This window comes from Ranitomeya variabilis, chromosome 3 (assembly GCF_051348905.1).
Source record: "Ranitomeya variabilis isolate aRanVar5 chromosome 3, aRanVar5.hap1, whole genome shotgun sequence".
In the NCBI taxonomy this organism is placed as follows: Eukaryota; Metazoa; Chordata; class Amphibia; order Anura; family Dendrobatidae; genus Ranitomeya; species Ranitomeya variabilis.
Window position 1 is genome coordinate 103,218,727 of NC_135234.1, and position 20,654 is coordinate 103,239,380.

The window sequence follows — 20,654 nt, forward strand, 5'->3', positions numbered from 1 at the left end:
CACATCACTGCACATAAAAGGGAAACACAACGTTGTAGCCGACTTTCTAAGTCGCAGAAAGCTCGGGCAAGGAGATTGGGTGCTCAATCAGGTCATCTTTGATCAGATCACCCACCATTGGGGGTGCCCACAGATAGACCTCTTCGCCAACAAAGAAGACAAAAAATGTCGTCGATTTTGTTCCCTAAACCCCAGAGACAATCCGGAGGCGGTGGATGCCCTCCTAATTCCTTGGCACTTCGATATAGCCTACGCCTTTCCCCCGTTGAACTTGATCCCGATTGTTCTCAGGAAGATTCGGGAGGACAAAGCTCATGTGATTCTGATAGCGCCGTTCTGGCCCAAGAGGCCGTGGTTTCCTTGGCTGAGGAAAATGTGCATTTCTCAACCGTGGATTCTCCCAGAACTCCCAGACCTCCTCTCACAGAGTCCAATCTTCCATCCACGAGTGGCCAGTTTACATCTGACGGCGTGGGATTTGAAGGGTCATTACTAAAGAAAAAGGGATTTTCAGATGGTCTTATTAATACCCTATTAAAAAGCAGAAAAGATTCCACGACAAATATGTTAGAATCTGGAGAAAATTCCTTTCGGTTTCAGGATCAGTTATGGGTCAGAAAGCTAATATTCCAAAAATCTTGGAGTTCCTGCAGAGAGGCCTAGAGATGGGGCTAGCTACAAGCACCCTTAGAGTCCAGGTTTCAGCCTTAGGCGCGTTGTATAATTGTGGATTAGCTAAAAATTATTGGATTGCTCGTTTTATTAAAGCGGCGGCTAGATCAAGACCTATCGTTAAGAAAAGACTAGCCCCGTGGGACTTAAACCTAGTCCTCTCAGCGTTAACGGAACCCCCCTTTGAGCCTTTGGAATCTGCTTCTATAAAGATCCTGTCCTTAAAAACAGCTCTCTTGGTTGCTCTTACGTCTGCTAGGAGAGTTAGTGATTTACAGGCCCTCTCTAGACTGACTCCATATATGCAGATTAGAGAAGATAGAGTAGTATTAAGAACTGATCCCCTCTATCTTCCGAAGGTAGCGTCAAAGTTCCACAGACTTCAGGAGATAAATCTTCCCACCTTTTGTCCTAATCCTAAAAACCAAAAGGAACTCAAACTCCATACGATGTCAAAAGATGCCTTCTTAAGTATATTTCTTTAACAGATCCTTGGAAAAAGGATAATTCCTTGTTTATATCCTATCAGGGAGTCAAGAAAGGGTTTAGAGTATCCAAAAACACCTTAGGTAGATGGATTAGGGAGGCAATTTCTCTGGCATATTCAGCAGGTGGCCTAGAAGTCCCGGAAGGCGTAAAGGCTCATTCCACTCGTGCCATGGCGACCTCCTGGGCGGAGAGATCGGAGGTGTCGATTTGAGGATATATGTAAGGCGGCCACATGGTCATCTCCATCTGCTTTCCTTAATCATTATAGATTAGATCTTGGTAGCTCCAACGATCTCACATTTGGTAGAAGGGTGCTGGAAGCACTAGTCCCGCCCTAATACTCTTTTCTCTGTAATTCTCTCGTTAGTGCTGTCATGACGACTGAATAAATACTCAAGCTACTTACCAGGTAGCGGTGTTTTTCAGGAGTCCATGACAGCACTCCTATATTCCCTCCCTTTCTACTGGTATAGGTTTCATCACGATAAGTATATTCTCATGTAAGTTAATTTTCTACAAAATATTAGTCACATGGTGAATTGTGTTAGATATTTATGTGTTACTAATCAATGGAGGTCCTCTCATGCTCTAATCCAACTGATGCGGGAGAGAGGTGCCGCCCTTTTATCTCTGTAGGTTTCCTGTCCCTGAAGGGCGGATCCCCTCTCTCGTTAGTGCTGTCATGGACTCCTGAAAAACACCGCTACCTGGTAAGTAGCTTGAGTATTTCACCCAATCTGCAGGGACAGGGGGAGTGGTACTTCAGCCCAGGGGGGGTGGCTTCACACCCCCAACAACCCCCCCCCCCCCCATGGCTACGATCGCTCTGATTGGCTGTTTCACTTTCAACAGCCAATCAGCGATCTGTAATATTTCACCTATAAAAATGGTGAAATATTACAATCCAGCCATGGCCGATGCTGCAATAGCATCTGCCATGGCTGGAGACCCCGATCTGCCCCCCACCGCCACCGATCGCCTCCCCAGTCATCCTTTCTGCCACGTTCTGTGCTCCTCTCCCCTCCGTCCTCCTGTCCGCTCCCCTCCGTCCTCCTGTCCGCCATCCTCCTATCGCTTCCCCCCCCCCCCCGTGCTCCGATCCACCACCCCGTGCTCCGATCCACCCCCTCATACTTACCGAGCCTCGCGGTGTCCGTCTCCTTCATGGGCGCTGCCATCTTCCAAAATGGCAGGCGCATACGCAGTGCGCCCGCCGAATCGGCCGGCAGATTCGTTCCGGGAACATTTTGATCACTGTGATAAAACCTATCACAGTGATCAAAATAAAAAAAAAGTAAATGAACCCCCCCCCCCCTTTATCACCCCATAGGTAGGGACAATAATAAAAAAGAGAATATATATACTTTCTTTATTTTTATTATTGTCCCTACCTATGGGGGTGATAAAGGGGGGGGGTTCATTTACTATTTTTTTTATTTTGATCACTGTGATAGGTTTTATCACAGTGATCAAAATAAAAAAAAAGTAAATGAACCCCCCCCCCCCTTTATCACCCCATAGGTAGGGACAATAATAAAAAAGAGAATATATATACTTTCTTTATTTTTATTATTGTCCCTACCTATGGGGGTGATAAAGGGGGGGGGTTCATTTACTATTTTTTTTATTTTGATCACTGTGATAGGTTTTATCACAGTGATCAAAATAAAAAAAAAGTAAATGAACCCCCCCCCCCCTTTATCACCCCATAGGTAGGGACAATAATAAAAAAGAGAATATATATACTTTCTTTATTTTTATTATTGTCCCTACCTATGGGGGTGATAAAGGGGGGGGGTTCATTTACTATTTTTTTTATTTTGATCACTGTGATAGGTTTTATCACAGTGATCAAAATGTTCCATCACAGTGATAAAAATAAATAGTAAATGAACCCCCCCCCCCCCCCCCCTTTATCACCCCCATAGGTAGGGACAATAATAAAAATAAAGAAAATATATATATATTTTTTTTCTTCCCCCCCCCCACTAGGGTTAGGGTTAGAATTCGGGTTAGAACTAGAGTTAGGGTTAGATTAGACTGTGCACACATGGTGCGGATTTGGCTGTGGATCCGCAGCAGATTGGCCGCTGCGGATTCGTAGCAGTTTTCCATCAGGTTTACAGTAAAATGTAAACCTACTGAAAACCAAATCCGCTGTGCCCATGGTGCGGAAAATACAGCGCGGAAACGCTGTGTTGTATTTTCCGCAGCATGTCAATTCTTTGTGCGGATTCTGTTTTACACCTGCTCCTCAAATAGGAATCCGCAGCTGAAATCCACACAAAAAACACTGGAAATCCGCGGTAAATGGGCAGGTAAAACTCAGTGCCTTTTACCTGCGGATTTTTCAAAAATGGTGCTGAAAAATCTCACACGAATCCGCAATGTGGGCACATAGCCTTAGGGTTAGAGTTAGAGTTGGAATTAGGGCTAGGGTTAAGATTAGGGTTGGGATAAGGCTAGGTTCACATTGCGTTAATGTGTGCACGCTAACGGACAGCGTTGCACGGCGAAAATGTCGCAATTAACGCCGTACAACGGGTCCGTTAGCGCACCCATTGACAGCAATGTAAATTTCGCCTGTAGCGCATCGCTAGCGCGTGCCTTTTTCGGCTGGCGCTAGCGATGTGCCGTTCTTTTGTGACGCGCCGCGGACGCTGCTTGCAGCATCCGCGGCGCGCCCGAGGTCCGTTCCCCGCTCTCGCAGATCGGGGATCTGCGAGAGCGGGGACGTTAACGCGACCCCTAAACACGGCCCCGAAAAAAACATTGCGTTAGCGCAATCCGCTAGCGCTAAACGGATTGCCCTAACGCAATGTGAACCTAGCCTTAGGGTTGTAGTTAGGGTTGGGATTAGGGTTAGGGGTGTGTTGGGTTAGGGTTGTGGTTAGGGGTGTGTTGGGGTTAGGGTTATATCTAGAGTTGGAATTAGGGTTTGGGGTGTGTTGGGGTTAGTGTTGGAGTTAGAATTGAGGGGTTTCCACTGTTTAGGCACATCAGGGGTCTCCAAACGCAACGTGGCGCCACCATTGATTCCAGCCAATCTTGCGTTCGAAAAGTCAAATGGTGCTCCCTCCCTTCCGAGCCCTGACGTGCGCCCAAACAGTGGTTTACCCCCACATATGGGGTACCAGCATACTCAGGACAAACTGGGCAACAATTATTGGGGTCCAATTTCTCCTGTCACCCTTGCGAAAATAAAAAAATTGCTTGCTAAAACATAATTTGAGGAATGAAAAATTATTTTTTATTTTCACGGCTCTGCGTTATAAACTTCTGTGAAGCACTTGGGGGTTCAAAGTGCTCACCACACATCTAGATAAGTTCCTTGGGGGGGTCTAGTTTCCAAAATGGGGTCACTTGTGGGGGGTTTCTACTGTTTAGGCACTTCAGGGGCTCTGCAAATGGAATGTGATGCCCGCAGACCACTCCATCAAAGTCTGCATTTCAAAACGTCACTACTTCCCTTCCGAGCCCCGACTTGTGCCCAAACAGTGGTTTACCCCCACATATGGGGTATCGGTGTACTCAGGACAAACTGGGCAACAATTATTGGGGTCCAATTTCTCCTGTTACCCTCGGGAAAATAAAAAATTGTGGGCTAAAAAATCATTTTTGAGAAAAGGAAAAATTATTTTTTATTTTCATGGCTCTGCGTTATAAACTTCTGTGAAGCACTTGGGGGTTCAAAGTGCTCACTATGCATCTAGATAAGTTCCTTGGGAGGTCTAGTTTCCAAAATGGGGTCACTTGTGGGGGAGCTCCAATGTTTAGGCACACAGGGGCTCTCCAAACGCGACATGGTGTCCGCTAATGATTGGAGCTAATTTTCCATTCAAAAAGCCAAATGGCGTGCCTTCCCTTCCGAGCCCTGCCGTGCGCCCAAACAGTGGTTTACCCCCACATATGGGGTATCATCGTACTCAGGACAAACTGGACAACATGTGGGGTCCAATTTCTCCTGTTACCCTTGGGAAAACAAAAAAATCCGGGCTAAAAATCATTTTTGAGGAAAGAAAAATTATTTTTTATTTTCACGGCTCTGCGTTATAAACTTCTGTGAAGCACCTGGGGGTTTAAAGTGCTCACTATGCATCTAGATAAGTTCCTTGGGGGGTCTAGTTTCCAAAATGGGGTCACTTGTAGGGGAGCTCCAATGTTTAGGCACACAGGGGCTCTCCAAACGCGACATGGTGTCTGCTAACGATTGGAGCTAATTTTCCATTCAAAAAGTCAAATGGCGCGCCTTCCCTTCCGAGCCTTGCCGTGCACCCAAACAGTGGTTTACCCCCACATATGAGGTATCGGCGTACTCAGGAGAAATTGCCCAACAAATTTTACGATCCATTTTATCCTGTTGCCCATGTGAAAATGAAAAAATTGAGGCTAAAAATTTTTTTGTGAGAAAAAAAAAAAGTACTTTTTCATTTTTATGGATCAATTTGTGAAGCACCTGGGGGTTTAAAGTGCTCACTATGCATCTAGATAAGTTCCTTGGGGGGTCTAGTTTCCAAAATGGGGTCACTTGTGGGGGAGGTCCAATGTTTAGGCACACGGGGGCTCTCCAAACGCAACATGGTGTCCGCTAAAGATTGGAGCCAATTTTTCATTCAAAAAGTCAAATGGCGCTCCTTCCCTTCCGAGCCCTGCCGTGCGCCCAAACAGTGGTTTACCCCCACATATGAGGTATCAGCGTACTCAGGACAAATTGCACAACAACGTTCGTGGTCCAGTTTCTCCTTTTACCCTTGGGAAAATAAATATTGTTGCTAAAAGATCATTTTTGTGACTAAAAAGTTAAATGTTCATTTTTTCCTTCCATGTTGCTTCTGCTGCTGTGAAACACCTGAAGGGTTAATAAACTTCTTGAATGTGGTTTTGAGCACCTTGAGGGGTGCAGTTTTTAGAATGGTGTCACTTTTGGGTATTTTCAGCCATATAGAACCCTCAAACTGTCTTCAAATGTGAGGTGGTCCCTAAAAAAAAATGGTTTTGTAAATTTTGTTGTAAAAATGAGAAATCACTGGTCAAATTTTAACCCTTATAACTTCCTAGCAAAAAAAAAAAATTTTGTTTCCAAAATTGTTCTGATGTAAAGTAGACATGTGGGAAATGTTGTTTATTAACTATTTTGTGTCACATAACTCTCTGGTTTAACAGAATAAAAATTCAAAATGTGAAAATTGCGAAATTTTTGCCAAATTTCCGTTTTTTTCACAAATAAACTCAGAAATTATCGACCTAAATTTACCACTAACATGAAGCCCAATATGTCACGAAAAAACAATCTCAGAATCGCTAGGATCCGTTGAAGCGTTCCTGAGTTATTACCTCATAAAGGGACACTGGTCAGAATTGCAAAAAATGGCCAGGTCATTAAAGTCAAAATAGGCTGGGTCATGAAGGGGTTAAAAAAAAAAAAAAGAAGATTTAGTATAACCTGTATTCATCACTTAAACCTGTGGAAATGTTGGTCCAGTAGGCAGTGCTATCAGTGATTGACAGCTATGTCCGTATGCACACTTATACTATGGAAGCTGTCAGTCACTGATGGCACCGCCTACGGGGCCAAGAATTCCAGAAAGAGCGGAAGGTAAAATGATTTAAACCCATATTACATTTAATCTTTTCTCACAGCTATCTATCAATCTCTTGTATAACATGGTGCCTGCATGTTCGGTGACAGGTTCTCTGTAGGCCGCTCACAACCTCTTCACGGACGGAGCAGTTCCTAGGCTACTTTCACACTAGCCATGTGGCGACGTACCGACGCATACTGTGGAAGCGCCGCACAACGGGGGCAGCAGATGGAGTTTTTCAACGCATCCGCTGCCCCATTGTGATGTGCGGGGAGGAGGGGGCGGAGTTACGGCCGCGCATGCACGGTCGGAAATGCTGGACACGACGCACCAAAAAACATTACACTCAACGTTTTTTTGTGCCGACGGTCCGACGCGTCGCTAATGTTAGTCTATGGAGATAAAAAACTCATCCTGCAAGCAATTTTGCAGGATGCGTTTTTTTCTCCAAAACGACGCATTGCGACGTGCGTCATACGACGCTAGTGTGAAAGAGACCTTACCAGCCAGTGTTTAGCTATGGACTTACTGGTTACAGTTTTTTAGCTATAGCCCGTTGTAGTGGGGATGAATTTCCAATGTTTCCCACATGGCCTAACATACATATTTTAGGAGAAGTTTGATTTTTGAGGTCTTTAAAAAAAAAATATATATATCAATCTACCCACCTTCTTCCACAGCCCAACCAAGTGGGAGCAGGACCAGAGCGTATGGGTGACAGTGGCTTGTCCTGCGGCCCATCCTGTGTGGCACTTCTGGAGCTCTTTACACTGTGTATGGGAAATATGTTGGGTCTGTGAGCTGTATGGATCAATACTTTCCCTGGTGAATCCCTCTGCCCATCTGGATTTAGCTGCAGCCGTAGTGTCTCCAAGGAATTATACAGGAAGGATACAAGGCCTTTAGTATTTTTGGCATTTACCAGAGACTCTCAACACCCCATTCAAGGAGATGGACTCCTGAGCTCTAATCATCTGCTGTAATTGTAGAAATCAGAGTTGCACAAATTTATAGGTGTTTTACAAGCTCAAGTGTGCAAAAGTAACCAACATATAACTAGTACAATGCAGGATGTGATGTAATTTTTTTTCATGTCCTATAAATGTCTGTTCTGTTCCTGATCTCAGGATCTGGGCTTTTAGCGGAGATCCCAGGTTGGGAGTCAGGGAAAGTGAGGAGTCGGAGGTTTGGCTTACCGACCCCTCAGCCCTGGTTTAAACAGGCTGACCTGTCTCCTATGAGACACATGATGGTTCATTTGACATCATTCCAAATATATACGTACATACGTGTTTCTTTTGTCATGTGTGGGAATCCAGTGACGGGTAACACCGCTTATTCAGGCTCCACCAATCGTAATAGGGGATGTCCCAGCTGCCCCTCCCCACATGCATGCTGCAGATCTAAAGGTTCAGTCTGTCCATTGGCGCTAATGTACATGTTTTTCTGATACTGGAAGTTAGTCTAAAAAAAAAAGCCTCAATGGCATTTTTAATGCAGATTGTGATGTGTGGGGGGGGGGGGGGGGAAATGTTGCCAACATTTTTAAAATGTACCAAAACGATTTTAAACTGTTAATTTTCTGACACATTCCCTTTAATTTTGTGGAGACCGCAACAATGCTGTCAGTGATCTTCTACACAGAAGTAATTGTGTCCTCTCAGAGGGCATTCCAGGAGAGGTCTCGCCCATTGTCTGCATTAGTGGGATTGTGCTGTTCATCCCATAACTCCATAATCTTTGCTGCTGACAACTTCACATTGTATCTTACCCTGCAAAATGGATGATGGAGCTAGAAATGTGCATTCGGGGAACGCCTGGTGCTATAATGTTGCCGGCATTTAATAACGTTTTGTTCTGCCCCTCATGAAATGTTAGTGATTAAGTTTTGTTTTGCTAAAATGTCCTTTTGTCACATGAGCTGCTCTTCCCCACCACAGCCCACTCCTTCATGCTGGGTGGAGGAGGGGGAGCACTATAGAATATCATGGCGCTATACAAGGAATCCTAATAAACTCCATCTTGCTTACTGGGGTTGGCCACTACCTGGACACCCTTTTAGGTAGTCCTCCTTGTAAAATAAGATGCTGCTGCCCCATAGAGACTGCAGATGAGCGTAAGCTTCCATGTGAACCCTGGCACTGACATTGCTGGAACGGCCCTGAATTGTGAGGCCAGTATAGGGTATTTTATCCGCTGCCTACTAAAGTGTATGGAGGGAGGAGGTGAGTGGGAAGCTGGGATGGTGCAGCTGCACATTTACCTTCCTGGCGTCTTGTTGCGCACAGTGCCGGATTCACAGCTACAGACTTCAGTTCTGCTGCATAATGTCCTCCATGTGGCTGCTGCTTCTAAACTAGAGGCAGAAATCCCTCATGTCAGTGTCTGGGAGGTGGGAAATCGGTGAAAAGTATAGGATATTTTGTATAGGCCAGAAATAATGCTGCTTACACAGGGTTATTCTGACATGACAAGTGTACAGGGTGGGCCACATGTATGGATACACCTAAATAAAATGGGAATAGGTGGGGTTATCAACTTCCTGTTTGTGGCACATTAGTATATGGGAGGGGGGGAACTTTTCAAGATGGGCGGTGACTATGGCGGCCATTTTGAAGTCGGCCATTTTGGATCCAGCTTTATCTTTTCTAATGGGAAGAGTCATGTGACACAGCAAACTTGAGAATATCACAAGAAAAACAATGGTGTGCTTGGTTTTAACGTAGCTTTATTCTTTCATGAGTTAATTACAAGTTTGTGACCACATATAACATGTGTTTAAAACATGTGTTGGATTGTCAATGCAACCGTCTTCTCCCACTCTTGACACACTGATAGCAACACTGCAGAATAAATGCCAGCACAGGCTGCCAGTATCCGTTGTTTCAGATGCTGCACATCTCGTATCTTCACAGCATAGACAATTGCCTTCAGATGACCCCAAAGATAAAAGTCTAAGGGGGTCAGATCGGGAGACCTTGGTGGCCATTCAACTGGCCCACGACGACCAATCCACTTTCCAAGAAACTGTTCATGTAGGAATGCTCGGACCTGACACCCATAATGTGGCGGTGCACCATCTTGCTGGAAAAACTCAGGGAACGTGCCGTGCCATCTTCAGTGCATAAAGAGGGCAACACATAATGTAGCAATTTCAGATGTCCAGTGGCATTGAGGTTTCCATTGATGAAGAATGGCCCCACTATCTTTGTACCCCATATACCACACCATTCCATCAAATTTTGTGTGCCAAGTCTTAGAGGGGATCTATCCACTGTGGGTTAGTGTCAGACCAATAGTGGTGGTTTTGTTTGTTAACTTCACCATTCACAAAATAGTTTTCCCCATCACTGAACATAACGTTCTGTGTAAACTGAGGGTCCTGTTCCAATTTTTGTTTTGCCCATTCTGCAAATTGAGCGCGGCGATCTGGGTGATCCTCGTTGAGATGCTGCAGCGGCTGGATTTTGTGAGTAGGTAATATCCGCTGACGGGATGTTTGACGCCACTCTCCAGTGACATGCGGCAAGTGCTACTCTGTGGGATCTTGCTGAATGAAGCTAGGACAGCCACTGATGTTTCTTCATTAGTGAGTTTTTTTTGTGTCCAGATTTTGGCAAATCCAACACTGAACCTGTTCAATGAAATTTGGCAAGCAGTTTGCTAACTGTAGCATGGGAGATGGGTGGTCTCGTAGGGTGTCTTGCATTGAAATCTGCTGCAATGACACGGGTGCTGCGTTCACCAGACAACACAACTTCTATCTGCTCCTCACGTGTTAACCTCTGCGACTTGTCAATGGCTGAAAAAAGAGAAACTTGTAAATAACTCAAAAAATAAAGTTACTTTAAAACCAAGCACACCATTGTTTTTCTTGTGCAATTCTCAATAAGTTTGTGTGACATGCTCCTCTTCCCATTGGAAAAAAAATAAAGTTGGATCCAAAATGGCTGACTTCAAAACGGCCGTCATGGTCACCACCCATCTTGAAAAGTTTCCCCCTCCCATATACTAATGTGCCACAAACAGGAAGTTGATATCGCCAACCATTCCCATTTTATTTAGGTGTATCCATATACATGGCCCACTCTGTACTTTAAAAGGGTTGGCCAGTTTCTCCTGTAGGTTCCGCTTTCTGCACAAATAAGTGGCAAATGCCTTCAAGTTTCAAGAAAAATGTCCTTGTCGTATATACCACTCACTTTAGATCCTTTTGGTAATGTTTTCCTATAGTTTGGAGCTGTATTCATAGTTCTCCTGGCTTCTTATGGAGACCAGACCAATCGGTTTGGGCTATTGATGTCCAGTAGTGGATTAAAGGGAATCTGTCACCAGGTTTTTAGCATAACCTAGTGACAAGACTGATTGCAGTAATATTTCAGATGTCACTTACTGGGCTGCTTGCTGTAGTTTTTATAAAATCTGTCCTATCAGCAGATTATCACTAAAGGACTAGTAAATCTGCTGCCATATAGACCTCCATAATGAGCTATGTATAACCCTGTTCCCACCACAGGCAGCTTTCTGCCTATGCACAGTGTACACTTAAAGCTGTCAGTGGTGAGTGCAGGAGCTCTATTGATGATTAACCCCTGCATTCCTCCTTAACCTTATCAGCACTAGCACTTTATAATACCACTGTTTGTCTCAGCCGGGACACATGAGCCACCACATATCTGATCCCTCGCTGTTTTGTGTCTCTCCTACCTATTTACATTATGATTATTTTTTTATGATGTTTTTGTATGTATCTAATTAAAATTATACCTTTTTTGATTATTTTGTGGACGTAGTACTCCCTTTTTTTGATATTTTTCTCCAATAAGAGTAGCAGAAAAGGATTATTCCTACCTAAGCAAGTTTTTCTGTGCTTGCGACCCTCCAATAATCCAGAGAAGGGGGCTCTCAAATGCACTGTTAGTGGATCTGTACTTGGCAATGTCTGCCAGTCCTATAGACAGTGATTGGAGCTGTAGTACACATGCAATGATTTGTTCTAACTGGGTATTTCCCAGCCTCCATTTTTGGACTCGTGGGGTCCAGCATTGGAGCCCTAGTGATAAATGAGTCCCCTAACTTGCAGAGACGACAATGACCCTTTCGCCTAGCCTTCCACATGGCGCCCCGCTGCCCCTTCTTATCGCCCTGCCTGTATATTTACAGAATGCTGTCAGGAGGCAGACATCACAGTATGTACTGCGTGTGCTTGGCAGGAGTTCAGGCTGGCGCAGACGTCTGCCTACACTAATGGAATATTAGAGCGCTGTCACTGGCAGTCAGCCGGCCGGCTTCCCAAGAGATTGCGATGTAGTGTGAGATTAAATCCCCTAAATATGGAAGTTGTCCGGGATGCAGTCAGTTATGGTGACACTAGTGACTATACGGATATCATCGGGGTAGTTACCTGATCATTTTGATCAGTACTTGCATGCAAAAACTAGGAGGGTTGCACAGGTTGCAGTTTTTCTCCGCAAGCTCCACTTCTGGTTTTGGCATACAAATACTGGTGTGTAATACTACAAAGGTTTTAGGCAGGTGTGGAAAAAATGCCTGAAAGGAAGAATGCCTTAAAAACAAAATGGCTTTAGAAATTGGTAAACTGCAAAGTAAACAATCAACAAGATAAATCTAAGTAAAATCAATATTTGTTGTGACCTCCCTGCAAGTGTACCTAGAAGAATTGTTGCTGTTCTGAAGACCAGTTTTTGAAGAAACTATGTATGGAAAGGGAGGATTATTCCAAACCTCTTTCAGAACTAACCACAGATCTTCGGTAGATGTAGGTCTGCATGAATACGTTTATCCTTGTAATCCCAGACTGACTTGATTAAATCTTTATTCTCTGGGGGGGGGGGGGGGTCCAAATCATCACTTTCTGGATGTAATGGTCAACACACTGAAAATGGTTCATTGCTCCTTTGCTAATAAATTTGGCGCTAATCAGATGCCTCCCTGATGGTATTGTATAATGGTACCTTTCTGCCTGTATTTCTGGACACTGAGGAGACCATTCTTTCTAAGGCTTCTTTCACAATAGCGTCGGCATGGGGCCGTCCCTATGCGTCGGCCCGACGTGCATTGTGAAAGTAATGTCCAATGTGGGCAGCGGATGCAGTCTTACGACGCTTCCGCTGCCCCATTGTGATGTCCGGGGAGGAGGGGGCGGAGTTTCGGCCGCACATGCGCGGTCGAAAATGGCGGACACGACGTGCAATAAAACGTTACATGTAACTTTTTTTGTGCCGACGGTCCACCAAAACACGACGCAAGTCGCACGACGGTTGCGACATGTGGCTATACGTCACAATGCGTCGCTAATGTAAGTCTATGGGGAAAAATGCATCCTGCAGACAACTTTGCGGGATGCATTTTTTTCTCACAAACGACGCATTGCGACGTATTACAAATGACGCTAGTGTGAAAGTAACCAAACTCCCCCTTCCACTCCTTTTGCTGAAATACTGTCCCAAACTTGTATGGAACTTCAGCTATGTTCCTGCAGACACTTCTTCCCATTTATTGAACAAATTGCCTTCTGCTACAGTAACTTATTTCATATTGACCCCTGCTGCCAATTTTTTTATTGTTCCCTATTTTTCGTGCATAATTGAGTCACTTGGCATGGTTTCCATGACTGTTTGGCCTCATCATGTCAATAATGACTGTGTGGCATCATTTCTCTTGTGAAGACTACTTGCCATACTTCTGAGCTGTAGAGGAGTAGAGCTGGGGCCCATTGTTACTGCCTGTTCTGAACTGCTGGTCATCTTCCGATTGTAAAGGAGAATAAACATGGTGTCCATCTGCAGATCCAAACTTCCTTGACTGCATCTAACATTCTCACTATTAGTCCATGTCTTGGTTCTTCAGAAGAGCTTGAACAGCACTTTGTGAAACCCTGTCTGCTTTGAAATCTTTGCCTTGGAGAGACTTGGTATTACAACTTTCTGTGCAGTCTTGCCATGATGAAGGACTTGTAAAATGAAGCTGTCTTCCACAACCTCACCTTCGTAGCAAAGTTTGGATGTTCCTCACCCAGTTTTAACCCTTCTACACAGCTGTTAATGACTTTCAGCCTACATATGAAAGCGAGGATCACGATCTCGTGCTTGATGTAATTGATTGCTCATACACTCAACTATAATCCTACAATGTCCCTGACTTTGTACAAGTGTACGTTGAAAGATTGATGCTGTGTTGAATGCTGTAGGTGGTCACACCAAATATTGCTGTGGTTTAGATTTCTTCATTCACTTTGCATTTTGTTCATAAAATTATCGCTTCTGTTTTTGAAAGCATTCTTACTGTGTAGCATTTTTTTTTTTTTTTTTTACATCTTTATCTTTTGCACAGTACTGTATATTGTGTAGATGTGATGGGTTTTGGATATGATGGGACAGATTTTACTAAAAATGTTACATTTTTATACAGGGGTTTTCCAATTTTATTAAAACCCTGGCTGCACTTTTATTTTTTTATCTACTTTGTTCAGTCCCCTGTGTCCGGCACCGACGTGGTGTCATTATCTCTGCATGCAAACAGTAAGGCCATGTGCACACGTTCAGGATTTTTCGCGTTTTTTTCGCTATAAAAACGCGAAAAAAACGCTAACATATGCCTCCCATTATTTACAGTGTATTCCGCATTTTTTGTGCAAATGTTGCGATTTTTTTCCGCGAAAAAATCGCATCGCGGAAAAAAAAGCAACATGTTCATTAAACATGCGGAATTGCGGGGATTCCGCACACCTAGGAGTCCATTGATCTGCTTACTTCCCGCACGGGGCTGTGCACACCATGCGGGAAGTAAGCAGATTATGTGCAGTTGGTACCCAGGGTGGAGGAGAGGAGACTCTCCTCCACGCACTGGGCACCATATAATTGGTAAAAAAAAAAAAAGAATTAAAATAAAAAATAGTCCTATACTCACTCACCCTCGATGTCTTCCCGCCTCACCGCTGCATGCTGCCGCTTCGGTTCTCATAGCTGGTGTGCGGTGAAGGACCTGTGATGACGTCACTGTCTTGTGATTGGTCGTGAGCGGTCATGTGACCGCTCACATGACCGCGACGTCATGGAAGGTCCTGCGCGCACAGCAGCTATAGGAAGAGGAACGGACGCCGCTGAGGAGATGTCTGGGTGAGTATAACCCTTTTTTTTATTTTTTTTTATTAATTTTAAACATTCTATCTTTTACTATAGATGCTGCATAAGCTGCATCTATAGTAAAAAGTTGGTCACACTTGTCAAACAGTATGTTTGACAAGTGTGACCAACCTGTCAGTCAGTTTTCCAAGCGATGCTACAGATCGCTTGGAAAACTTTAGCATTCTGCAAGCTAATTATGCTTGCAGAATGCTAAAAAAAACCGCGAAAAAAAAACGCAAAAAAAAATAAAAATGCGGATTTCTTGCAGAAAATTTCCGGTTTTCTTCAGGAAATTTCTGCAAGAAATCCGGACGTGTGCACATACCCTGAGATGCTGAGCATATTGTGCTGTCCGGGACGCAAGTACTGCAGACCATAATACACTAGGGGACGAGGACTCTGACCTGTGCTGGGCGTGTATTAAAAAAAAAAAAAATTAAAACTTTTTGAAGCTGGAAAATCCCTTTTAAGGCATATGTGTTGGACAATTATAAGCCAGGCTGTGAAAGGGAATGTCAGTTTTTTGCTATGTAATCTGAAGACTGTAGGAGATGGGGCTGAGACAAATTTAAACAATGTCACTTAATGAAGGTTTTATCACCAGAACATTATTACTGGCAGGACTGATGCTCTTGTGAGCAGTTGTCTGACCACGCCCCCGCCACTGTCTAGCACATTGCTGTCAATAGACAATGTATATCGAAAGCTGTGGTGTGGGCTACATCTAAAACTTCTTCAACTGCTGCACCCTGGAAACTAAGTGATTGTTGGAATTGGGGTCTTTCTTCCTACATTATGCTGCTCTCGGATGCAGTAGCAAAAAACATGGCGACACATTCCCTTTAAACAATTGCCGATTGGCTTTCGTGTGAAAAGTTGGTGTCTGAACCCAGAATTGCACTACACACTAGTTTTACTGAAGTTTACACCATTTTATTATTCGTTGGTCCAGGTGCTGGGCTCTAAAGTGTGTTTTTCCCGGTGAAATAATTAGTGTGTAAAGTTATACAAGGTCACACAAGTGTGTGCACTGACCAAGTGTTACTGTAATTTGGTGCAATTTTCAGCTGCATGCTAGTGCCCATGTACTTCTACCAATTATCTGCGTACTGCTGCATGCTAGTGCCCATGTACTTCTACCAATTATCTGCGTACTGCTGCATGCTAGTGCCCATGTACTTCTACCAATTATCTGCGTAGTGCTGCATGTTAGTGCCCATGTACTTCTACCAGTTATCTGCGTACTGCTGCATGTTGGTGCCCATGTACTTCTACCAGTTATCTGCGTAGTGCTGCATGTTAGTGCCCGTGTACTTCTACCAGTTATCTGCGTAGTGCTGCATGTTAGTGCCCGTGTACTTCTACCAGTTATCTGCGTAGTGCTGCATGTTAGTGCCCATGTACTTCTACCAATTATCTGCGTACTGCTGCATGCTAGTGCCCATGTACTTCTACCAATTATCTGCGTAGTGCTGCATGTTAGTGCCCATGTACTTCTACCAGTTATCTGCGTACTGCTGCATGTTGGTGCCCATGTACTTCTACCAGTTATCTGCGTAGTGCTGCATGTTAGTGCCGATGTACTTCTACCAGTTATCTGCGTAGTGCTGCATGTTAGTGCCCGTGTACTTCTACCAGTTATCTGCGTAGTGCTGCATGTTAGTGCCGATGTACTTCTACCAGTTATCTGCGTAGTGCTGCATGTTGGTGCCCATGTACTTCTACCAGTTATCTGCGTAGTGCTGCATGTTAGTGCCCGTGTACTTCTACCAGTTATCTGCGTAGTGCTGCATGTTAGTGCCGATGTACTTCTACCAGTTATCTGCGTAGTGCTGCATGTTAGTGCCGATGTACTTCTACCAGTTATCTGCGTAGTGCTGCATGTTAGTGCCCGTGTACTTCTACCAGTTATCTGCGTAGTGCTGCATGTTAGTGCCCGTGTACTTCTACCAGTTATCTGCGTAGTGCTGCATGTTGGTGCCCGTGTACTTCTACCAGTTATCTGCGTACTGCTGCATGTTAGTGCCCATGTCCTTCTACCAGTTATCTGCGTACTGCTGCATGTTAGTGCCCGTGTCCTTCTACCAATTATCTGCGTACTGCTGCATGTTAGTGCCCGTGTACTTCTACCAATTATCTGCGTAATGCTGCATGTTAGTGCCCGTGTCCTTCTACCAGTTATCTGCGTACTGCTGCATGTTAGTGCCCGTGTCCTTCTACCAATTATCTGCGTAATGCTGCATGTTAGTGCCCGTGTCCTTCTACCAGTTATCTGCGTACTGCTGCATTTCGCGTCAAGCTGGCTGTAGGGATCAGTATGTTGGAAAGCTGACCACCGAAGCCGAGTGCTTGATGCCTATGATGCGAGCCAGTCATCTCTTCCAGATTGCTGGTTCTGCGTGTGAATGATTCAGTGTTTACTCTGGCAAGTATTGTAAAGCCGCCATTCATCATTTGTGCTACAAGTGTAGATAAGCGGTTTCTGAATGGGAGATGCTAAACTGAAGGCCGGTTCATGGCACACAATGATACCCATCTATGAAGTGCGCAGACGCCGACAGTCCTTTCCAGGCCCAGTTCACATGTTCAGTAAAGATCAGTTTATGCTTTAACATAAGGCACTAATCAGGTTTTTTCTTTTTATGTAGACTAAAAAATAACTTTGCTACTGCATCAGAACTGTAGCTGCCATGGATCGGTACTATAGACCCACCCCATATACACATGAATAGGCGATTGGATCTGTGCCACCCGGCCACTATAATAGATGGAGCTGTGGTCTTTTGACAGTATTCAAGAATGGTCAGCTGCCGCTGATCGAGAGTGACTGGGTCGCACCCCCACCAATCAGATATTGATGGCCTAGCCTAAAAAAAGGCCATCAATAAAGTTTCTCAAGTCATCATAAATGAATAAATTTGCAAATGATCCAGTTTTCTTCTTTATTCAATCCGTTTCGTACTAGTGATTACTGGGCATGTGAACTCGGCCGAAGATTATTTTAGTAAGAAAATGTAGTTTGTGTGCAGGTCGTCTGATCCCCCACGCTGTAAGACCGAATATTACGCTGCTGATTCTTAATGAAATGTTGTTCCTGCCCTTCTAGAAATGGTTGAGTCAATGAAGAAAGTGGCCGGAATGGACGTGGAATTGACGGTAGAAGAAAGGAACTTGCTGTCTGTGGCGTATAAGAATGTGATTGGAGCTAGAAGAGCGTCCTGGAGGATAATCAGCAGCATCGAACAGAAGGAAGAGAACAAAGGCGGAGAAGATAAACTGAAAATGATCAAGGATTATCGGACAACGGTAAGGCGTCTCAGACTTTATAGCCAGACTGGCAGGAACGTCGGTAACAAGTCTACACTTTACATGAATGGGACTTGCAGAAATCTGTGCTTATTGCAGAATCGCCTTCACGTACATGAAGGTTTTCAGAGTGTGACAGATGCAGACATTTTGTAGATTATGTATAAACTAAAAGATATCAGGACCCTGGTGCAGATGCTGTGGTGTTAGTCCATGGCTGCCGCACCAGAGCCCTGTGAAGCCCCTTCCTGCGGGACCCCCGATGCCTTTGCTGATTGATAGACCCAGCTAGGCGTCATGTGTCACATATCAATGATTACAGCACGCTGGGCCTAATCCGATGCTCTGCCCTGGTCCAGAAGAGTCTCTGGGTCCTGTGAATCTTTTCTTCTACTGTAAATACACCCCTATATATGACTTCTGTAAGACCCCCTTCCTACCTAGCCATCACTTGATATGCTCTGTACTCCAGAGGCATCCCACTGAGAATCTTAATCTGGCTTTAGTCTTTATTACTTTATCCTGCTTGCCGTCCCTAGATTACTTACAAGGAGTATGTATGTTTGGACCTTGTATCATTGAGGCGCTGCTCTCCTGGGGACATTCCGATCTGGCAGCGGTCCTTGCTCTAGGTTCTGGTATATGCTACTGTTTTTGGAAGGGGGTGTGCCATCATGAATGACTAAGCATGGAAGGAATGGGGTGCTGAAAAGGGAATAGTCTTACAGGAAATGAATGACACATGTGTCTATACAGAATCCGGCATTCAGCAGTAACGCTCCAGGGTTTTCATTAATCACCTGTTATGTGACTGGATGTGGCAGAAGTGTCCCTTTATTTCATGACAACTGACGCGTTATGTGATGACTTTGTATTGTAGGTTGAGACTGAGCTGAAATCTATCTGTAATGACATTCTGGATGTACTGGACAAGCACCTCATTCCAGCTGCAAGCAGTGGGGAGTCTAAGGTTTTCTATTATAAAATGTAAGTAACGTATTCAGCCCACCGCTCCTGCCCATAGAGAGAATTGCTAAGATCTACCCTTGATGGGGAAGGGCGTAAACCGTTTAGTGCAATAACTCATCTAGGGATGGACTTTACATATAAAGCAATAACCTAATGTTCATTTTTACTGTTTTTTTTATTTTTTGTATATTTTATTTATTTATATTTTAATTTTTAGGAAAGGAGACTACCACCGATATCTGGCAGAGTTTGCCATAGGCAATGACCGAAAGGAGGCTGCAGAGAACAGCCTGGTAGCCTACAAAGCTGCAAGCGATATCGCAATGACAGAACTTCCTCCAACACATCCCATTCGTTTAGGTCTCGCTCTCAATTTCTCTGTGTTCTATTATGAAATTCTTAATTCCCCTGATCGTGCATGCAGGTACGTTATAGGGAAATTCTTTGCTTCAAAGGTGGACATTTTAATGAGTTAATGGCTATGGACTTTGACATTTAAAATTAAAAAAATACATGTTGGTAATTTTACTAATTTAGTTAATAAAACTTCGCTATGCACTCTTTCGTCATTCACTTTAGGACTCTTATATTCTAGGCAGTTTACAGCCTCATAGAAATTTTCCTTGTGGGAGTGTCCCTCTCTGTAATACAGGCTGAATGTAAAGTCGGCTGCTGCAGTTATTGGCTCCTATATTGGCTCAGCTTCTATCCTGCGCTTATTTTCTCCATGTGCATTTCTCATGATGCTTCTTTTCTGCCTTGTATTGGGTACATTCTCTACCCCTCCATGTTGTGGAAAAACTCCCTCGTTTGTCACATACAGAGAATGGAGTGGGAGATAAGAGAATCCTGTTGGCTACATGAACTCTGATGGGTTTGTAATTTATGGAAAGGCACTCTTCTAGATAAAGGACGTGCCTATATCCTGCAGCAGGGAAATGCATGAACATTTCTAATGAAGGCTGCAGTGGGTTGATTTACTTTACATTTTGGGCTCCTGTGATTTGTTCTGCCTTGGTTGATGCTTCCCCCTAAAGGTTAGCTTGGCCTCTTAAAGCTTGTGGTATACCAGAAGAACATTGTCTAGAACTAACTTTCCAAGAACTCAGTTTGTCCATTCTGTCAAGTAGAAAGAACGGTTTCTGACCCTTGTAAGATTGATGAAATGGCTATTATAATGTAGCCTAATGGCAACCTCCTGGCTGACCAATGTCTGCTTATTTCAGGTTGGCAAAAGCAGCATTCGATGATGCGATTGCAGAACTGGATACACTGAGCGAAGAAAGTTACAAGGACTCCACGCTTATCATGCAATTGTTACGTGATAATCTGACACTATGGACTTCAGATATGCAAGGTGATGGTAAGTAGAAGCTTTCAGGACCCTTTACTACTACAAGTCTAACCTATTAGATGCCCACCCAAGTGGACTATTTCTGCAAGTAGCTGTAGGCAGCGGACAGTCCTTGTATCCTTGACCTCCTTGCAA

General features: G+C 44.2%; 1 protein-coding gene across 2 annotated transcripts in view; it reads left to right on the forward strand.

The window, feature by feature from the left end:
• The window catches only part of YWHAE (tyrosine 3-monooxygenase/tryptophan 5-monooxygenase activation protein epsilon), a 41,477-nt gene that overhangs the window by 14,656 nt on the left and 6,167 nt on the right, over nucleotides 1–20,654 (forward strand). For both annotated transcript variants that reach the window (XM_077294448.1, XM_077294449.1), the window contains exons 2-5: nucleotides 17,997–18,196; nucleotides 19,077–19,183; nucleotides 19,383–19,589; nucleotides 20,392–20,528. In XM_077294448.1, coding sequence (XP_077150563.1) covers nucleotides 17,997–18,196; nucleotides 19,077–19,183; nucleotides 19,383–19,589; nucleotides 20,392–20,528 — 651 coding nt within the window. The remainder of the gene's footprint in view (nucleotides 1–17,996; nucleotides 18,197–19,076; nucleotides 19,184–19,382; nucleotides 19,590–20,391; nucleotides 20,529–20,654) is intronic.